Source organism: Pediculus humanus, genomic scaffold (genome assembly GCF_000006295.1).
Source record: "Pediculus humanus corporis 1103172107729 genomic scaffold, whole genome shotgun sequence".
NCBI lineage: Eukaryota > Metazoa > Arthropoda > Insecta > Psocodea > Pediculidae > Pediculus > Pediculus humanus.
Genome location: NW_002987332.1, coordinates 78,755 through 98,137, shown reverse-complemented (window position 1 = coordinate 98,137; position 19,383 = coordinate 78,755). Strand labels below are relative to the sequence as shown.

Below are 19,383 nucleotides of genomic sequence, written 5' to 3'. Positions count from 1 at the left end.
TACTATTGCCACTGTGTCGGGCGTTTCTTCAGTTCAGCCGGTTTCACCTTCTCAGCAAAAAGCTCAGGTACTTTCTCTGACAGTTTTGCACTAATTATTTTTATTTTAAAAAAATTACGTTTGAAAAGGTTTTTATTCTCGTTTATATTTTTAGTTTTTAAAACAAGCTGCTGGTGCATTAACAAAGGGCAGGCAAGAAGAAATGGCTGCTTTGATGAAGCAGCAAATTCAAAGGCAACAAAAAACTGCCGTTACCGTGACTCAGCAACCTGCTTTAACAGCTCAAATATTGGCTCAAGCTGGTTTATCAGTTCAAACGGGATCTCCGGGTCAACCTCAAGTGGCAACTCTGGTAAAAACATCTTCCGGTGGCCAGAGCGTTACAATACCGATGACGGGCATTGCGATCCCTCAAGTCAAAGCCACCATAAATCCACAAATCAAAACGACGCCTGCCGCCACGCAACCCATTCGTCAATTGGGTTTAAATTATCAGCAATTGTTAACGAAGCAGGGAAGAGGTCAAGCCACTAAAGTTGCCCAAATAGCTAAACCAGGTCTTCAAACTCAATTAATTGTTCAATCACAGGGTGGTAAAGCAGTGCCGGCCATTTCAATGCAGCACATTCAACAAGTTATAAAAAATGTACAACCGCAGCACATAACCGTAAGTTATGAAAACGTATAAATAAATTTACAGTCAAATATTTATTATAAAAACGAAGAGAGCGTCGGACAAATAAATTTTTTTTTTTTTGTCAAGGTTTCGGCGGGACAACCGGTTTTGCAACAAGGGAGTCAAGTTGTGCTCGGGAAATCGCCTCAAGTAAATACAAGTGCAGTACAAACCCGCGTGATACCCGTCAGCGGATCTCAAGCATCTCGTCAAACGATTCAAGTCGTTCCCGGAACGGCCATTAGAGCCGTTCCAAACGTCACAATCGATGCGTCGGGGAGATCTCAAGTTAGCGTATCCTCTACGTTAGCGTCTGCTTTAACAGGTTCAATTAAAGTGGCGCAATCGACTTCCAATCAGCAGGCTTTCATTTCTCAGGTATTTTATTTAAAAATTACTTGCACTCACATACTCATATTTTATTAATAATTACACAAATTATTGTTTTTTATTTTTCTCAAGGTGGCTGCATCGTTACCGGGAATCGTCAGGCAAACAGGTGTCAGTCCCGTACGAATACAAACTTCATCTTCCGCATCGGGAACTCCTTTAATGGCAGTCACGGTTCAACAGCAACAAATTCGCACAAACACACAAACCCAACCGGATAATTCTCAAAATCAAACATGAAATCCTTACTCAACGAGACAAAAGTGCAAAATAATATATATATATATTTTCACATGTACAGTTTTTATATAGCGTTAGTTTTTTTTTTTTTTTTTTTTTTTTTTGTCTAAACAGGAAAGCAACGATTTTACCAAGTCTGTTTTTTTTTTTTTTTAATGCCAGAATGCCAGTAATTTAGCAAAAAAATAAAATAATAATAATGTAACTAGTAATATTATGTATTCAATCCGTGTATACTTGTACATCAAACTTTTTTTTTTTATTATTATTATTATTATTATTCAAAAACTAAATGAAAGTAGTATAATATAAAAAAAAAAAAATAATTAAAATGAATTATTATTATTATTATTATTATTATTAATACCATATATATATAATTAATTAGTCAATTAAAAACAATGTTACGAACAAAAATAATTAAAAATGAAAACGTAATTTTTTTTTTTTTTAATTTTTCTCTCTCTTTTGAAACTTAAACCTTCTTTTATATTTTTAATATTTTTCAAATAGGTTAAATAAAAAAAATAAAAAAAAAAAAAAAATGGTGGTAGTATGTGAGTGCAATGAAATTATCCTCCGAAGGAAATGGAAAAACCTCCTTTTCATCTTAAAAAATAATTATAATGATAATCACTTTTATGTATATATGTGCGAAAAACCTCCTATTGTATTAGGCGTGAAAGCGTTTGACGCATTAGTGTCATTATTTTTTTTTTTTTTTTTGTATACGTTAAGATTGTTTAAGCGCATTAATATGAAAATAATAATAATAATAATAATAATAATAATAATAATAATAATCGTTTTTAATCATAAAAATTAAATGGAACTACTATCTCGAATTTTTATTTTAAAAAAAAAACCTCTTCGTTCGTTTATTTTGTTTTTTTCTCTCTCTATTGATGCGATTATTATAATAAATTTTTTTTTTCAAATTGAAATCTTAAATATGCTTTTAACGTTTAAAAATAAATAATAATAATAATAAAATGATATGAATAATCATTTTAAAAAATTAACAAAAAAAAAAGACAAAAAAATTAGTTGTTTTTAATTTGCAAAAAAAAAAAAGAAAAAAAAATTCATTATTAATAATAATAATAAATGAAGGAGTTTTTATTTTATAAAAAAAAAACATTAAATTATATTTATGTCTCTTTAAATCTTTTAATGTTTACAATGATAAAATTTTTTTCTCTCTCTTTTGTTAATTCAGGCATTTTTTTTCTTTTCCCCCCTTTTGTTTCATGTGTGTTTTCTCAAATAATGTACAAATGAAAAAAAAAAAAAAAAATTGAGCACTGTTTGTCATTATTATTATCATTATTTGAGTTTTTTTGTCCAAACACTTTGTGTATTTTACTACTATAATGTGTACCTGTTAACTATTAACTTAAAAATTTTTTTTTTTTTTGTTAAACTTTCATAAATTTCACTAGGAGTGTTAAAAATTTTAAATCCAAAGTGTTTTTTTTAGGTGTTTTTCTGCATAATTTAAAATAAATGTATATATTTAAAATATATATTAAAGAAAAAAAAAACAAAACTTAATTTGTGAAATGGTTTTAATATCATTCTTAATCAGAAAGTTTTATTTTCTGTAAAATTTTGCCTTTTTTTATTATTGTTTATATGTAAATATATATTATTGAAAATAATTTTTTGTTTTTTAAACGTATTTCACACATTTTAATTATTATTAATTGTTAAATTCCTTTTTTTTTTTAAAAAAAAAAAATTCATTTATTATTATTGTTGTTGTTGTTTACTTTGTGACGTTTTTAACTGAAAAATTTTCGTGGAGGTAAATTGTTATTGGCACGATTTTATTGACACGACAAATTTTAAACTTAACGGTCTTTTAGAATTGATTCGACGTAATGGCTGCCGGTGTGAGAAAGTTACCGATTGGTGGTTTATCACCTGACGTTACGAATGCTTTAATTGTCGCCGTTTTAATTGCAAAACAAAATTATAAAACGTTTTTATCGAAAAAAGGTAAAGTAAAATATTTTATTAATGATTTATAATTTCAAAATAATAATAATAATACAATTGAAATTGAAGAATTTTTTGTGTAGTTGTTTTTAGTGAATGTGAGTAATGAAAAAAAAAAATTATTATTATTTATATATTTAATGCTAGCAAAATTAAAACAGATTATAAATTTTATATTAGTAGTTAGTGAATAATTACTAATTGTTTACAATTTAGTTACAATAATACAATTTTTACAACACAATATATCTTTTAATTTCAGATTCAGAAGAAAGAGGTGTGTGGAATTTCACTTTGAGGGATTCAAATATAGATACTATTAATGTAACAGTTTGGGGATCTTCATTTTACATTCAAAATATGTATCAAGTGTTTAGCACAGGAGATGTTGGTAAGTGTAAAACTTTATTATTATTTTTCATAATATATAACAACACTTATCCACCTTTTTTTTTTTAGTGGAAATAATAAATCCCAGAATTTCTTTCAAGCAACCGGATACTACAAACATTTCATTCAATCCAGAAGTTTCTAGGTAAGTGTTCAAACATTTTAAAAAATAAATTATTTACTAACTCACAAATTTCTTTTTCACAAAATACATCATCAGTCCTTTTCAACTTCATTTACAAGAACATTCATCAAATATGTTAATTTATGCAGAAGATGATGTTGAGTTTTATAAAGAATTAATACATGTACCAACAAAAGCTCCAGAAGATTTTTTGAGACTTTCGGACGTTATTAGTTATGGTCAAGCAATGAGAGGAGAATATGCTAATCTTCTTGTAGCCATAAAAAATGTAAATGTGTAATAAATTGAATTTATTTATTTATTTTTTTTGATTAAATAAGTGTAAATGCAAATTCGATGAATGATTCAGGTCGAAGAAATAAGAAATGTAAAATCTAAAAGAGATTCGAAGGATTTAACATGTCGACACATAATTGTTATGGATGAGACACATTTAGAATTTCACATGACTTTGTGGAACGAAGAAATAATATTCAAGTCAAATTTTTGGCAGCCTCGTAACACTAGTAAAACTTTGTTTTTTGCTTTTTGAAATCTTAAAATTTTATTTTTCTTAAAATATTTAATTTTATATTTTTTGTATCAGTAATTTTTTTTGCTGATGTTAAATTGGAATGGGATAACTTTAGAGGTACAATGACGGCAACAATGAATTCTCGTACCGTGGTTACGGAAAATCCAAAAACGGACGAAGCTCTTAATTTAAGAAATTATGCCAAAACAGCTCCCATATTACCAACAGCAATTCTTGATCATTTTACTAATAATTTGATTGACGGTACGCGTCGGTGCCTTTTAATTTATGCTTTTAACGATAATTGATCGAAGTTGAAAAAAATATTTTTGTTTTGTAGCTAAATCTATTACGGACGTGATGACAACAGCACAAGTGTTAGATAAAGCCTACAGCAGAAGTAATATGACACAATTTACCGCTTTATTATATGCCACAATCACGCAATTAGATTTAGACGGTTCTGAAGTTGTGATAACATATCAATGGTACTTTATTTATTGAAATTTTTAAATAAATCGATTCGATTACTTTTTTTTTAAAAAAAAACATTTTCGTAGCTCGAATTGTTCTCAACCGTTGGACGATACAAGAAGTTGTTTAAATTCGGATTGCGTGTCGACGGGGAAAAAAGATTTAAATAATCCAAAAATATCATTTAATCTTAAAATAAACTTAACGGATCATCGTGGTACTTTGTACAATTGTAGACTTGTATCACCGATAGCAGACGAAGTTTTAGGATGCAACGTAATAAATTTATCATACGTAATTATTTTATTTAAAAAAAAAAAAAAAACAATTTTGTTTTTGATTATTTTTTTTTTATATTTCGTCAGGTTCAACGTTACATGAAAATGACAATAGATGAAAAAACAAAATTAAAATGGAATCTTTTATTGACACGATGCGAAGTACGTATTTTAGTTTTAAGCACATCCCCGGAAAGGCCTCAACCTCTTATTTCTCTCGTGACGTGTAAACCCGCCAAAATTAAAGATGTCGCGACTAAACTTCCGTTTTACTAATTTTTACTTATTACTAATCAATTTATTATGTTTCCCTAATACTTATTCATTTTTTACTTTAATGTTTCCTACCCTAAAAATAAAAATGAAAATTCGTTAGAAATTTTAATTGGATTCAGAAAGAAACAGGAGGTAACAGGTAGTTTATTTTTTCTAAAAAAAATTTTTTTTTTTAAGTTTAAAATACTAAAACTTTTATTTAAAAAATATATTTATAAATATATATATATATCAAAATTAATTTTTACATGTTTTTTTTTTTACGTTTATCAGTTCATTCGATAATAATAATAGATAGAAAAAAAACAATGCATATTGATTTTGCTAATATTTCATTCCAAATTTCAATTTAATTTTTAGTTTTAAAACACTTGAACGAATTAGAGCGGATTTCGAATCAATTATTATACGCGATAAAAGGCGTTAGAGTTTTTGTAAAAAAAAAACATTTCGATCGAATTCAAATCGTGAATATTTCGGGCAACACCTCCTCACATTTATTATTTTTTTTGGACTCATCATTTGTACCGAGAAACAATGAAACTACATTAATTGTAACGGTCTCTCTGCAATTATAATACATTTGATTCTGTAATCCAGGTATAATCCTGGCCTATAAATGTAATTTTGATCCATTCGACAAACCACGCCCCCAATTGCCTGGTAGCAGAATTAGGCGGGGCATTCGGCTGAAATTTCTTCATCGACGAGATCCGTGTACGTGTGCGGGATTATTGTAACGGATTTTGTACAATTATTTGTTTTGTATATGCCGACAAGTTGATCGGCAATTTCAAACATGTTTTCCCTTAGCGACACGACAATAAACTGAGCATTTTTCGTTTGTTCTTTCAGGTAGAGTCCGACAATGGCTGTGTTTTTCCAATCCAAAGCGGCATCGATTTCGTCCATAAAATACAGAGGAGTCGGCTTGTAATAGTGAAGAGCAAATATCAACGATAGTGACGATAAAGTTTTCTCTCCGCCCGAAAGATATTGAATTTCTTTCCACGATTTTTTAGGCGGCCGAACCGTAAACCTGAAATTATAAGGTAAGATTTTTCAAATTTCGAAACTTTTTATTTTCAAACAACAAAATCATTTTTTTTTGTACCTTATCCCGTCGAGAAACGGATCCAGGGTATTAACCAATTCTAATTCTGCATCCCCTCCGTCCGCCAACATTTGATAACATTCTTTTACTTTTTGAGAAATGACGCTGAAACCTTTCATGAATTCCGTTAAACGAGTTTTTCGAAATTCTTCGAGTGCGTTTCGAGTTTTGTTTCTTTCGTTCGTCGCCTTTTCCAAATCTTTTTCACGGTCCAAATAAACATTTTGTAATTTTGTATATTCTTGAATGACTCCCAAATTGGGACTGTTTTTCGGAAGGCTCCCTTCTTTATTTTTAATATCGTTCATTAAATCCTCCATATCGGTTTCCTCCATTTCTTCGTCGGTGAGAATTTTCAATTCCATTTTTTCTTCGTTTAACGGCTCTTCGATAAGTTTCAACGATTGCATTCTTTTCCTGTCCGTTGATATTTTCAATAATCTTTGTTCGACTTCGTTTTTAGCTTTCTGTAAATCTTGTTTCAAATCTATTTCTTCTGCTTTCAATTTATTTTCTTCTTCGAGTAAAGCATCCATTTCTTGTTTCTTTTCTGAATTTTCTTCTTGAAGAGCCTAAAAAAAAATTTTAAAATTAATAATAATATTTGGAAACATAAGATTTTTTATTCGTCGTACCTGTAATTCTTCTTCGCAACTTTGAAACTCTTCCAATGTTTTTTGCGCTTTAATTTCGTTTTCTTTAAGTTCTGCGGCTGATTTTTTAATTTTTTCCGCGCTTTCTTCGATTTCCTGTTTCATTCTAACAATTCTATCCTGCATTTTTTTAAGGTTTCTTTCTCCCGTCGTTATGGCAACTTTTAAACTCGTTTTCTCTTTTCGAAGTTTTTCTAATTTTTGAGTGACGTCATCTAATTTTTTTTGTGCGGATTCGAGGCGGCCTTTAGTTTTCGCAATTATTTCGGAATGAAGTTTATTTACTTGACTCTCGATAACGTCTGCTTCTCCCTTGGCTTTTTCATAATCTTTTTCGTTAGCAATGACGGCCTGTAAAATTTCATTTGCAAATCATGGCGAATGATAAAAAACTCGAAATCTTTTTTATAAATTTTAACAGAACGAACCTTATCCAATTCTTTCAACTTCTTTTGATCCAATGTCGATTCTTTACATTTAATTACTTGATTTTTAATTTGTTCTTGTATCATGGGAACTTGACTTTTCAATGATTGAATTTCAATTTCTAATTTATTCTTTTTAGGTATTAATGTTTTTAATTCGTTTTCGGAATTAATCGTTTCCTCTTCGAGCAAATTAATTCTATTCCTGTATTCCGATAGTTTTTTGTTTACATCTTCTAAATTTCTTTCCATTCTTTCGAATTCTTTCGGATTAACGTCCGATTGTGATTCTGCTTTTCTTCCCATTCGACCTTAAAAAAAAAAATTTCACTCAGGTTAGATTTTTAGAATTAATTTAACATAAAGAAAGTAACAAAGGGTTCACCTCTAAATACTTGATTTCCTCCTCCGGTCATTGTACCAGCAATTTCAATAAGATCACCGGTTAGTGTAACAACCCTGTAACGAGTTTTCCCGTAGGCTATTCTCACGGCTTGATCTAAATTGTTAGCGACCAAAGTGTCTTGTAATGCGTAGTAAAACACTGGTTTGACTCTTTCATCGGCAACCCTTATCAAATCAAATAATCTAGGTACATTTTCGGGAGAGCGAAATGGCCTCGAGTAAATTTCTCTAAAACGTTCCTGTTTTTCCAATGCGACAAACGTAGCCGAACCAATGTTTTTTTCTTTTAAATATTGAATGCAAGCTGTCGCCGTGTCTACGGTGTCCACGACAATATTATCTAAAGGACCGCAAGCAGTGCTGACGGCTACGTCATATTTTTCATCGATTCCCCCTAAATCTCCCATTCTTCCAAATATTCCCGGAATTTTTCCTTCTAATTTTTGTTGCATGAGAGCATCTAATACTTTACCACGTCCTCGATTGGAATGAAGAGCGACTCTGACTTCTTCAACTTTTAATTGATGTTTCCTCCTTTCTTCGGATAAATGATTTTCCTCCTGTTTAATATTAATAAGTTCCGCTTGAGATTTTTTTATTTTTTGTTCCTTGTAAGGAATTTCCTTGCACAGTTTTTTCATTTCTTCTTCCCGAGCATTTAATTCTTGCGTAGTTTCTTCAAATCGTTTTTTAAATTCGGTCAATTTGGATTTTTCGTTTTCTTCCTGACTTTTATATAAATTAAGTTCTGTTTTAGACATGTCGTATTTTGATTTTGTTTTATCAACAACCTTTTTTAACTCGACTAACTCCGATTGAAGTGATTCTTTTTCTTCCTAAATAAATTAAAAATGATATTTTTAAACTTTTGTTTTTGAAGTAAAAATGAAAAAAAAATTTTTTTTTTAATACCTGGAGGGATTGAGTATCTTGAGCTAAACTTTTTATAATTTCTTCATGTTTTTCTTGAGCAATTTGCCTTTCTTCGACTAATTTAGGCTCTAATTCTTCCAACTCGAGTATAAGTTGCTCATTTTTAACAGAAGACTTTTCAAGTTTTACTTTCTTTTCTTCTTCGGCAGTCAAAGCTTTAGTAGTTTCTTTCCTTTTTTTATTAGCATTTTCCACAGCTTGTTGCAATGCAATATCGTTTAACTTATTCGAATCAAACATTGCTTTAATGTTTTCTTTCAATGTAGTTAATCGTTCAAGTTCTTTAATTTTATCACTGTTAGATGCTTCCATTTCCTTAATTTCTACAAATAAAATGTGAAATTAGTAAAAATTAATTTATTTTTCTTTATTAAATTTAATACCTTTAAACATTACTAATACCTTTTCTTTTTGTGTCTAAACATTGTTTAAGTTTTTTCAGCTTTTCTTCGATGCTTTTTAACATTTCGTTTTTCTTTTCATTATCTTTTTCTCCGAGAAATATTTTTTTTTGCAACAATTTATGATTTAAAAATGTGATACTATTTTCAAGTCGAACATATTTTAAAGCTGCTTCCATAGGAGTTTTCAATTCTTCAAGTTCGTTTTTAACCATTTTACATCTGTTCCATTTTTCATCTCTAATTTCTGATTGAATTTCAACTCTTTTTATAAGTTCAGCAATGGGTTCCTTAAATCTAGAACTACCAATAATATCCTCCAAATATTCCAACATTCCAACATCATGTTCATTTTCAGCTCTCGGTTTCATCAGTGAAATTTGTTCGACTTCACCTTGAAGTATTAAAAACCTATTGTGGTCAAGATCGATCCCATGCTTTCTTAGTAATTTACCAACCTAAGGTATATATATGATTATTTCAACAAAAATAAATTTTAACAATTATTTGTAATTAATTCTCTAGTTAAATACCTCTTTAAATTGAACTTTTTTTCCACTTATAGTGTAATAAGAAGAATTATCTATGCAAGCAGTTCTGGATATGTAAAATTCACTTCCAGGTTTTAATTCGAAAGCATCAACATCATCCGGGATATCAATCATTAATGCAAAATGAACAGTAACAGTGCAACTGGTAACTTTTGCATGATTTGGAGAATCATGTAGCAAAGCTGATATTTTTTTTGACCTAAGTTTACTAGCTCTATATCCAAACACAAACAACATTGAATCTATAACGTTGCTTTTACCACTACCATTTGGCCCAATTATTGCTGTGAAATATTTATGAAAAGGTCCCAACTCTTGAACATCTGCATAACTTTTAAAATTTTCATTTACAATATGTGTAATTATAAGTCTTGAACCGTCAGGATTTGCTTGGAATGCAGTAGCAGGAGGAGGAGGAATATAAATATCATCAAATTTTATTCCTCCTTCTTCGAAACTATCGTCTCTTTTATCATTATTATCATTTTCTAAATTAATATCCTGGTTAACATCACTTACTGAAGAATTAGAACTTACTGTATTTTTTATTTGTCTATCGGATTTTTTAATTGAATCCTTTTTAAATGGATCCGAATCATCAATATCATTATCAGGCATTTTTATTTTAATTATTATCACTGAAATTCTAACAATTATACATTATTTTTAATAAATTAACAACACGGAAAAGCAAAAAGCATGGTTAGTTATGAATTAGACAATATATTCAAACCGTTATAGAAACGCCATTATTTCATTATGAAAAAAAAAGGCGCGAAACTCACAAAGGCAAAGCATTCATAAAAGGCGGTAAAATATTATATTGTACGTTTCATTTTCGAATTATTTTGTGTACTTTCTGTTAAATTACATTTAAAATTTGAAAACTAAATTGAAGTTTACATCTAATTCAATTAATGTAAGTCAAATTTTTTTAATTCTTTTTAAATTGATTTAAATAATTTTATACTCCCTTCGCGTCGAATGAAAAATTATACCAAATGTATGCGAATTTAATGATGCAAAAAAAGTGATAATCAAAAAAAAAAAAAAAACGCAATTTAATTGTTTTAGGCTTTTAATTCATAAAAATTTTGTTACAACTTACTAATTCGGACAATAATAATTAATATACACATAGATATAAATAGTTTAAAGTTTAAAAAACAAAAAAAATTATGCAGATTTACAAATAATATATATATATATATATATATAACCAGAGAAAAAACATTGAAATTGACTTATGTTAATAATTTATATTTTAACAGACTTATTTAAAATCAAACAAAAACGCGATAATACATAATAAATTAATAAACAACTCAAGTATACACTTTTAAATGCAAAAAACAAATTGAAAAAATAAATGCAGTAAAATATAATTACTAAAACAATAAAATGCTCAACAACTTCATTAAGGGGGAAAGTAAAACAAACTTAATAACTGATAAATATAAATGAACAATAATAATAATAATATTAATAATAATAAATTTCACAGCAAGGGGACAAAAAAAATTATCGATTAAATTTGACTTATTATAATAAAAATATTACATAAATAAATTAATTAATTCGTTTAAATTATTATTTGAATAAAATCGATTATTAAAACACGTTAATACTGGGCTAATAAAAAAGATATTTAAAAAAATTTACTTGGACCGTTATCATTATTATTGAAATAAGGAACGTTAAATATAAATATAAATTTTGTTATTATTAATTAAATAAAGGCTACGATGGCGTCGGTAATATTTTGTCGATGCAATTGACCCATAAATTTGCACAAGATGGATGATAATTATGGCAACCCTGAGTGATGACGTCATTTCCGAGATATCCAAAACAAATTTTACAATTATTTTTTCCCTCGAATATCGTATCATCATCCGGTTTGAACTGTTTTTAAAAAAAAGTAAGTAAAATTAATTTTATTATTATTATTATTATTATTATTATTATTATTATTCTAGAAAACTAATCATTTACCTCAATCTTATATTCGAGACTTAATTCTTCTAATTTGGTCCATAATTTTTCCGTTTCATCGTATGCGGGTAAAGGCTCGTGATAATTTTGACTTATCCGTTTAAAAATGTTGAACGCAATTTTTAAATCTATATATATTTATTTAAATTAATTACGTGTGACGTTAAAAAAAAAACTAAATTTTCTCTACAATAATAATAATAATAATACGTTTTTCTTACCGTTTATGTAATTACTTGTTTTCGACTCGTTAAATATTTCTTGCAAAACGATTTTCTTGTTAACGCCGTCAAATATTTCGACTCCATTTTTTATCATGGCGTGACACGCTTCCAAACATTTTTTCCATATTATTTCCTGATCGACATCTTCGCTCGTAGGTAATTTCAAATCCAAACTGGGTATCGAACTATGCCTGCTTAAATTTTCGGGTGCTGAATTAATGGGAGCGGAAAAAAATTCCCACGAATCGTTATCCTTTAAATTATCTATTAAATGATTTGATTCACTAACAGTTTTTACATTTGAGGAATGTAAATGATTCGGATTCGAAACAGGCGGCAAGGATTCGATATTTAAATTATCGTTAAATAAATCGTGGTTTTCACGACCACGTTCTGGAGTATTAAAATCATTTTTTTTTTCGTCAAAACAAACGAAATTCAATAGTTCTGAATTTGATTCTGCTCCTCTTGTTTGAGATTGTTCGATACCGTTGGTAATAGTTTCCGTTAAGTTTAAGTTTTCAAAGTTAAAACTTTCAGTCGTGGCAGGAGGTAAATTAATTTCAACGTTTGAATTCCATTCTCCCCAATTATTATTATCTTTATCATCATTTTCTTCTAAAAATGAATCCTCTGGAATTTTTAAATCGTTGATATTATTTTTCACTGGATTTTCTATCGGATCTGGTATATCGGCAGATAGAAAATCTCCGAATTCGTCAAAAACTAAATCCGAATTTGAATTTGTGGTCGCAGGGTCGTTTTTAGTCACGTTTGTCTCTTGAACCATTTCTGCTTCTAAATCTCTAAATGCACTGTATTTGTCTTCTTGAACTGAAATTAAGTCGATTGCGCAAGGTTGCAAGGTTTTCGATTGAGTAGGTAGCACGGTTTCATTAAAAGTACCTAACAGAGGTATCTCAATTTTCCTCGTGTTTTCCGATACGGATGGTAATGATTCAGTATTACTACTAGAATTGATCTGATCAAAATCAAGCATATCGTTTTCATCACTTATTTTACTTTCTTTCAATACAAAAACTGATTTTTTGGGACAACATTTAGGTATGACACTTTCTAGATTTTTAGTTTTTACCCCGAAAATAATTTCTTCTTCGTTAGATGAAGCTGATGAACTCGGACTTGCCTTGTTTTTGTGATGTTTATGAATTTTTGGCCTATCTAGCTTTATACCTGTGAATAAATTTTAAGCCTTTATTAATTATGAATAATTAGGTTTTGCAATATATAATAAAGTAAATTTAAATATACAAATTGAGAAAAAAAGGGGTTAAAAAATTTTTAAAATTAAAAATCTTACTCAAAGAATGATTAGCTAATCTACTTCCGATTCCATGATTACTTCCAAGGACTGATAAACTAGTCGAAACCTGATTTGTTGATGAAATTTTACTTTCTGGTAATGATGATAAACTTTCACTAGAGCTTAATACCTTTAATTTTCTTTCACTTTCAGGTGAAATTTTTAAAATGTTAGATTTCAAATTGTTAAGTTTTCCTACGAGACTTTTGGGAAGAGGAATTTTTGGAATTTCTCTTTTTTGTGATATGACCACTGTTTCATAAGGATCCGATGGTATAGCTGTTTCAGAACTGGCACTTTGAAAATCAGTAAATTCATCATTTGAATCACCAAAATTGTCCTTTGGCAAATCAGTTGAATTGTTAATAGGCACTGATTGAAATTCTGAAAATTCATTTTCTAATTCTGAAGTAGGTGATGATCCAATGCAAGGAAAATTAGTGTTTGATTGTGTGTTATGATTATGAGTATTAAACTTATTAAAAACATCAGAACTGCCTAAAATTCCATTTGAGGTAACATCGCTTTTGCTCTGAGTATTTTCTACATGTTTTTCATTTCTGGGTAGTTTACAACTCGTACCTAAAGTATCTAATTTTTCAGTAATGTTGGTATTGGCATAGAGACTATTAGAAGTTGTTACTGATGAATTGAAGTTATTAGTGGTTAAAGGCTCTGAACCCAAATTAAAATTTGAAGAAGTTGGAATTTGGTGGGAATGGTATGACATTTTATTGACTCCAGAAAATTGATTTGTAAAAAAATTGACTTGTAAAGCAGGGATTGAGGGAGCAGACATGGATTTTAAAACACCTACATTATCATATTTAAATCCTTTCTGAGCCAAAAACACTAATGCAAGTACAATATAAAATTCTTGTTTAGTCAATTGCCCAGGTATGGTTTTATTAGCTAAATTCCATATAAAACCCAAAACTTCAACTTGTAAGCCACTGGTTAATAATAACTGTGAAACTTTTTGAGTATCTGCTAAATCAACATTCGACTGTACCAGCGACCAAAAATATTTATATTCAGGAGGAACCATAGAAGATTCACATTGTAGCCAAAGTGGAATTTCATTTTGAAATGGGTTAGACTTTTGTTCTTGCTTTAATCTTCTAGCAGATCCTTTTAATAAGTTTTCAATCATGAGATCTGCTGAAATTGACGTAACCTAAAAAAAATTCAAGGTAAATTTTCTTAAAGCAAATATCACATTATTATTATTTTAGGTTAAAATGAATAATAGTAAAAATTATTTTTAATCTGAACATTAACTATTTTGTTTCGATGAAATTATTAAAAAATCAATTAATAATTAACTTATATTTTAAATGAACATATTTTAAAAATATGTTAAAATTTTAATTATTATTTACCTTATCAGTAGAATTAGCCATAGCTTTTAATCTTTCTTGTTGTCTTAAATAATCCTTTTGACGATCATAATTTAAATTTATTTGCTTACTATTCGCTTGCATATTAAGCATAAAAAAAAAAAAAAAAAAAAAACCGTAATTAAATTTCTCCTAAGAAAAAAAAAAAAAAAAAAAAAAAGTCAATAAAAACTGACTGCAGACTTTAAATTTTGATAAACAAAATGGTTTTCGGGGCCCTCTTTTCTATAATACCAAATATAAACTACTGTCAAGGTTGAGTTTTATACTTTTGCCAAAAATATTTTTACAATATGGATGAAAGGTATAAAAATAAATATTATACTTGATTAATTATTTCTGTACCAATAATAATATAAATATTTCTTTCTTTAAATTGATTTTTTTTTTCATTTATTTCAGAATCGAAGAAGAAGTTGAAGCTCTAAAAGCTATACTAATGGATGAAGTCATTGTAAAACATGAGGAGTAAGTATTTATTTTGACATAAATAATATTTAATTTTATCATAAATGCAACGTTTTGTATTTGATGTAATTCTCACTCAGAAAATCAAATGACAACTATGATGGTTTAAAATTATATCTCATTTACTGTTTACTTTTAAAAATTCACAGTAATTAACATTTAATTTTGTAGAAATGGAACTGTTACAATTGAGACTGACGTTTTTCCCGCTACAGCATCCGATCATTCCAGTCAATATGTTAGAGTGACTTTAATTGTTACACTTCCTGTCGGTTATCCCAACATTTCACCGACAGTAGATTTAAAAAATTCAAGGGGATTGGATGATTCAGTATTAGATGTCATTAAAGAAGAACTTGATTTAAAAATTAAAAATCTCGTCGGAGATGTTGTCGTTTTTGAACTTATCGAAGTGGGATATATATATATATATATTAAATGTTTGAATTTTTTTTTTATTGAAATTATTAATTAATTAATTAATTTTATCATTGCAGGTTGTCAGAGAACATTTAACGGAAAGCAATTTGCCATCTTGTCACTGTGTTATATGCTTATATGGATTCTCCGAAGAAGATCAATTTGTTAAAACTCAATGCTATCATTATTTTCATTCCTACTGTTTGGCTTGCCACATTAAATCTAGCGAAAGAATTTTTAAGGAGGAACAAGAGAAATTACCTGCTTGGCAAAGAACAACTCAATTTCAAGTGAGTTGTATCACATAATTGTAAAACTTGTTCTAGGAAATTATTTTTAATTAAAATTTTTTTTTTTTAGCAAAGATGTGCAGTTTGCAGAGAAGTCATTTCTGTAGATATTGATAATTTATCCAAAGCAGCACCACCGACGGAGAGGGAAAATGCTAGAAATTTTGAACTAGATGAAAATCTATTGGCACTGCAAAAAAAAATGGCGGCACTTTTTAAACATCAACAAAGCAGAGGGGGAATCATTGATGTCGAAGCGGAAGAAACAAAATTATTACTCGTAACTAGCCCCGTATGTAATCGCTTTATGAGTTTGTTATCATTAAATAATTATCGGATAATAAAACCTGTATCATAATTTTTATCATTAGAGTTTGTAAGTTTTAAAAACTGTGTAAACAATTATCTCATGGGGCAAAATGATTCAATTTTTTTTTTTTTTTGATTCTTAAATTATTAAAATTGTAGATAATTTTAAATGTGTTTCGCGCATTTAATTTCATTTATTTTTTTTTTTTTTAAGGTTTCGGAAAGCAGTGAAACAACCCCCGGTCCCAGCGTCACACAAAATTCAGACTCCGTGATTGGTGGTCACAATAACGCTCGTAGAGAGTTTTACCGAGGGGGAAGAGGTGGTGGTGGATTCAGAGGTGGATTCGCAGCATCCCGAAAAAGTCGAGGCCATTTTTACTCAGCCTCCAGATGACAATGGCTCATATTTAAAAACGATCGAATTAAAACATTTTAGTGTTAGTCAGTCACGTATATTAGTTAAAGTTACGTGTTTGTCTTGATGTTATTTTTTTTTTTTTTTAAGATTTGAAACCTTTTTTTTTTTTTTTTTTTTTGTATTCACGAATTTATAATCCTTTTTTTAAGGTTTTATTATTATTATTATTTTTTGTATAAAATAATAACGAATTTAAAACTCGAAACGAGTTGTAAAACATTGACAAATTTTTTACAATTTTGTACGAGAGAAAAAAAAAAAAATAAGCTTTACCATGGCTATTGGATGCGTTGAAATTTCATTACAGAACCTATTATTATTATTATTATTATTATTATTATTGTAACAGAAGGTTAAGAGTTTAAAATTAGAATCACCGTGAAAAAAAAAAAAACGAGCTTAATTAAAAATAAAAATTTTCTCATATTTAATTATTTAAGCTTGGATTTTATTATAATGATAACAAAAAACGTTGTGATAACATTACATTACATTATTCGATTTTAAATCGATAACTTTTGCAGGAAATTAATTATTATTATTATTATTTTCATACAGTTTAATTGTACGACTTGATAATTAAACCTTTTTTTTTCCTTTTTTCTATATAAATACGTTAACAATACTATTAAAAAAAAATACGAAAAGAATCATCAGCGCACCTTTGCCAATATTTACCTAAACTAGTCGATCTCACAATAAAAATAAATTAATTTTTGTAATAGTCAATAGTCGTCATTGTATTGTTAATTTATGTATTTTTTTTTTTTTCTTATTGTTTTATTTATTTAAACTTTATTATTATTTTTTTTTGTCATCAATTAATTAAATTTATACGTAAAAAAAAAATTAAAAATAAAAAATAAAAAACTTTATTATTGGCTTTAAAAAATAAATTTTTTTTTACATTAATAATCGATACTGATCATTGATTTATATTATTAAATTTATTTATTTAAATAATAATGATGATGTTTTAATAAATTTTTGATGTAATGAAGTATAAATTAAAAAATTTTCTTATTAAGTGAAAAAAAAAAAAAAAGTTTTCTTTTGCTAACTCGTTTCGAAAGAGTTTCTCTTTTCAAATATGGAAAATTAATATTTATTTGAAAAGGAAATTTTATTCGTGTTACATAATAATAATTTTCTTATTTATATTCCTAATAGAAACCAGAAAAACCAAATTTTCAAAATTTTATTATTATTATTTATATCTTGTAATATTTTTTTAAATCGTGAAAAATTTTTTTTTTTTTTTTACGAAAAACTAAAAGAAAATTTTTTTAATTTTGCAAAAACAAGAAATTATTTCCAATTAATTAGTATTATTATTATTACGTAATTTTTTTTTAAAAGTCAAATTTCACTTGTATCATCCTCATATGGGAAGATGATTTTTTTTAAACACATATTTTATTAATTATATTTTAATCAATTTTTTTTTTTTAATATGTAAAAAATCCATTTTTATTTTTAGTTTTACAATCATCCATTTAAAATATGAAAAAAACCTACACATTTACATAAAACAAATAAGAATAAGAAAAAATAAAAAAATTATGTAACGTTATGTATATTCGAATATTATTTTGTCCCCCCCCCCCCAAAAAAAAAAAAAAAAGAAAATTTTCCAATAAGATTTTCAGTTTTGAAAAAGTGTTAATATAATATTTAAAAATTTTACTACCACTTGTAATAATAATAAATAATTTTTTTCGTTATGTTCCAGGACGATTTTCCAGGACGACTTTCCAGGACGAAGAGGATAATATAAAAATAAAATAAAATAATTTATTAAAAATCATTTTTAATAACAATTTCCGTTACGTAACATTAAATTATTTATAGAAAAAATTTTTTTCACTTTTCATTGTTTACATTGATTATCAATTGATTATTTGAGAAAAACAATTAAATTATTATTATTATTTAGTCTATAAATAAATTACGAGATTATTTTAACGGTAAAAAAGATATATTATCATTAATATCGATTAAAATCAAAATAAAAATCACAAATTTTAAAAAGAACAAAACAAAAAACTCATCATCATCATATTAATACGAATACGAATGAAAAATACGTTAAATACGAATAAATAAAATAAACAAAACGCGATATATCGATATGTATCGATATATCGATTCAACCCTTCGATTATCGACGGTTATTATTTTGATTTTTATTTACACGATGAATTGTTCGTAATTATTCCGTTAAACGGGGAAAAAAAAATTTATTTATTTATTTATTAACGTATTTTTTTCATGCGAAAAGAGAGAGAGAGGGGGAAAAGGGGAGAGAAAAGGAGAGAGAGAGAGAGAGAGAAACAATTTGAAATTTATAATTATTTGATGAACCGAAAAAAAAAAAAAATGTTGTGGGATTTTAACCGTCGTGTACGTAGTAGTAATAGAATCCGTTTCGTCTTCGCTTGCCTCATTTCACGTTTCTTTAGCTTTATATTACATGTAAACGATAAAAAGCTTTTTATTTCGCGTCAAGGGATGTTGAACAAAAGTTTTTAAATTAAAAAAAAAAAAATTTTTTTTTTTTAATTCATTTTTCTTTCTTTCTTTTTTTTTTCTTTTTTTTTTCTATCTCTCTCTCTCTCTCTCTCTCTCTCTCTCTCTCTCTCTCTTTCTCGCATAATCATAATACT

General features: G+C 27.7%; 4 protein-coding genes across 4 annotated transcripts; 2 read left to right on the top strand and 2 right to left on the bottom strand.

The window, feature by feature from the left end:
- Window positions 1-3,189: 3,189 nt before the first annotated feature.
- Phum_PHUM319280 (uncharacterized protein) lies at window positions 3,190-5,384 on the top strand (the record flags this gene model as incomplete). The annotated part of the gene is made up of 9 exons (XM_002427401.1): window positions 3,190-3,307; window positions 3,570-3,698; window positions 3,767-3,842; window positions 3,918-4,110; window positions 4,192-4,348; window positions 4,429-4,620; window positions 4,697-4,844; window positions 4,917-5,106; window positions 5,196-5,384. The coding sequence occupies 9 exons, from the start codon at window positions 3,190-3,192 to the stop codon at window positions 5,382-5,384; spliced, it is 1,392 nt and encodes a 463-aa protein (XP_002427446.1).
- Window positions 5,385-6,056: 672 nt separating this feature from the next.
- Phum_PHUM319270 (structural maintenance of chromosome, putative) lies at window positions 6,057-10,484 on the bottom strand (the record flags this gene model as incomplete). Its single annotated transcript, XM_002427400.1, has 8 exons — window positions 6,057-6,423; window positions 6,499-7,070; window positions 7,134-7,502; window positions 7,580-7,887; window positions 7,962-8,817; window positions 8,894-9,237; window positions 9,317-9,773; window positions 9,849-10,484. 8 exons carry the CDS (start codon window positions 10,482-10,484, stop codon window positions 6,057-6,059), a joined length of 3,909 nt encoding a protein of 1,302 aa, XP_002427445.1.
- A 1,122-nt stretch (window positions 10,485-11,606) lies between these two features.
- Phum_PHUM319260 (uncharacterized protein) lies at window positions 11,607-14,562 on the bottom strand (the record flags this gene model as incomplete). The annotated part of the gene is made up of 4 exons (XM_002427399.1): window positions 11,607-11,771; window positions 11,862-11,952; window positions 12,109-13,279; window positions 13,407-14,562. The coding sequence occupies 4 exons, from the start codon at window positions 14,560-14,562 to the stop codon at window positions 11,607-11,609; spliced, it is 2,583 nt and encodes an 860-aa protein (XP_002427444.1).
- Window positions 14,563-15,248: 686 nt separating this feature from the next.
- On the top strand, window positions 15,249-16,693 carry Phum_PHUM319250 (RING finger protein, putative; the record flags this gene model as incomplete). Its single annotated transcript, XM_002427398.1, has 5 exons — window positions 15,249-15,277; window positions 15,449-15,689; window positions 15,775-15,987; window positions 16,058-16,279; window positions 16,511-16,693. The coding sequence occupies 5 exons, from the start codon at window positions 15,249-15,251 to the stop codon at window positions 16,691-16,693; spliced, it is 888 nt and encodes a 295-aa protein (XP_002427443.1).
- Between the last annotated feature and the right edge of the window lie 2,690 nt (window positions 16,694-19,383).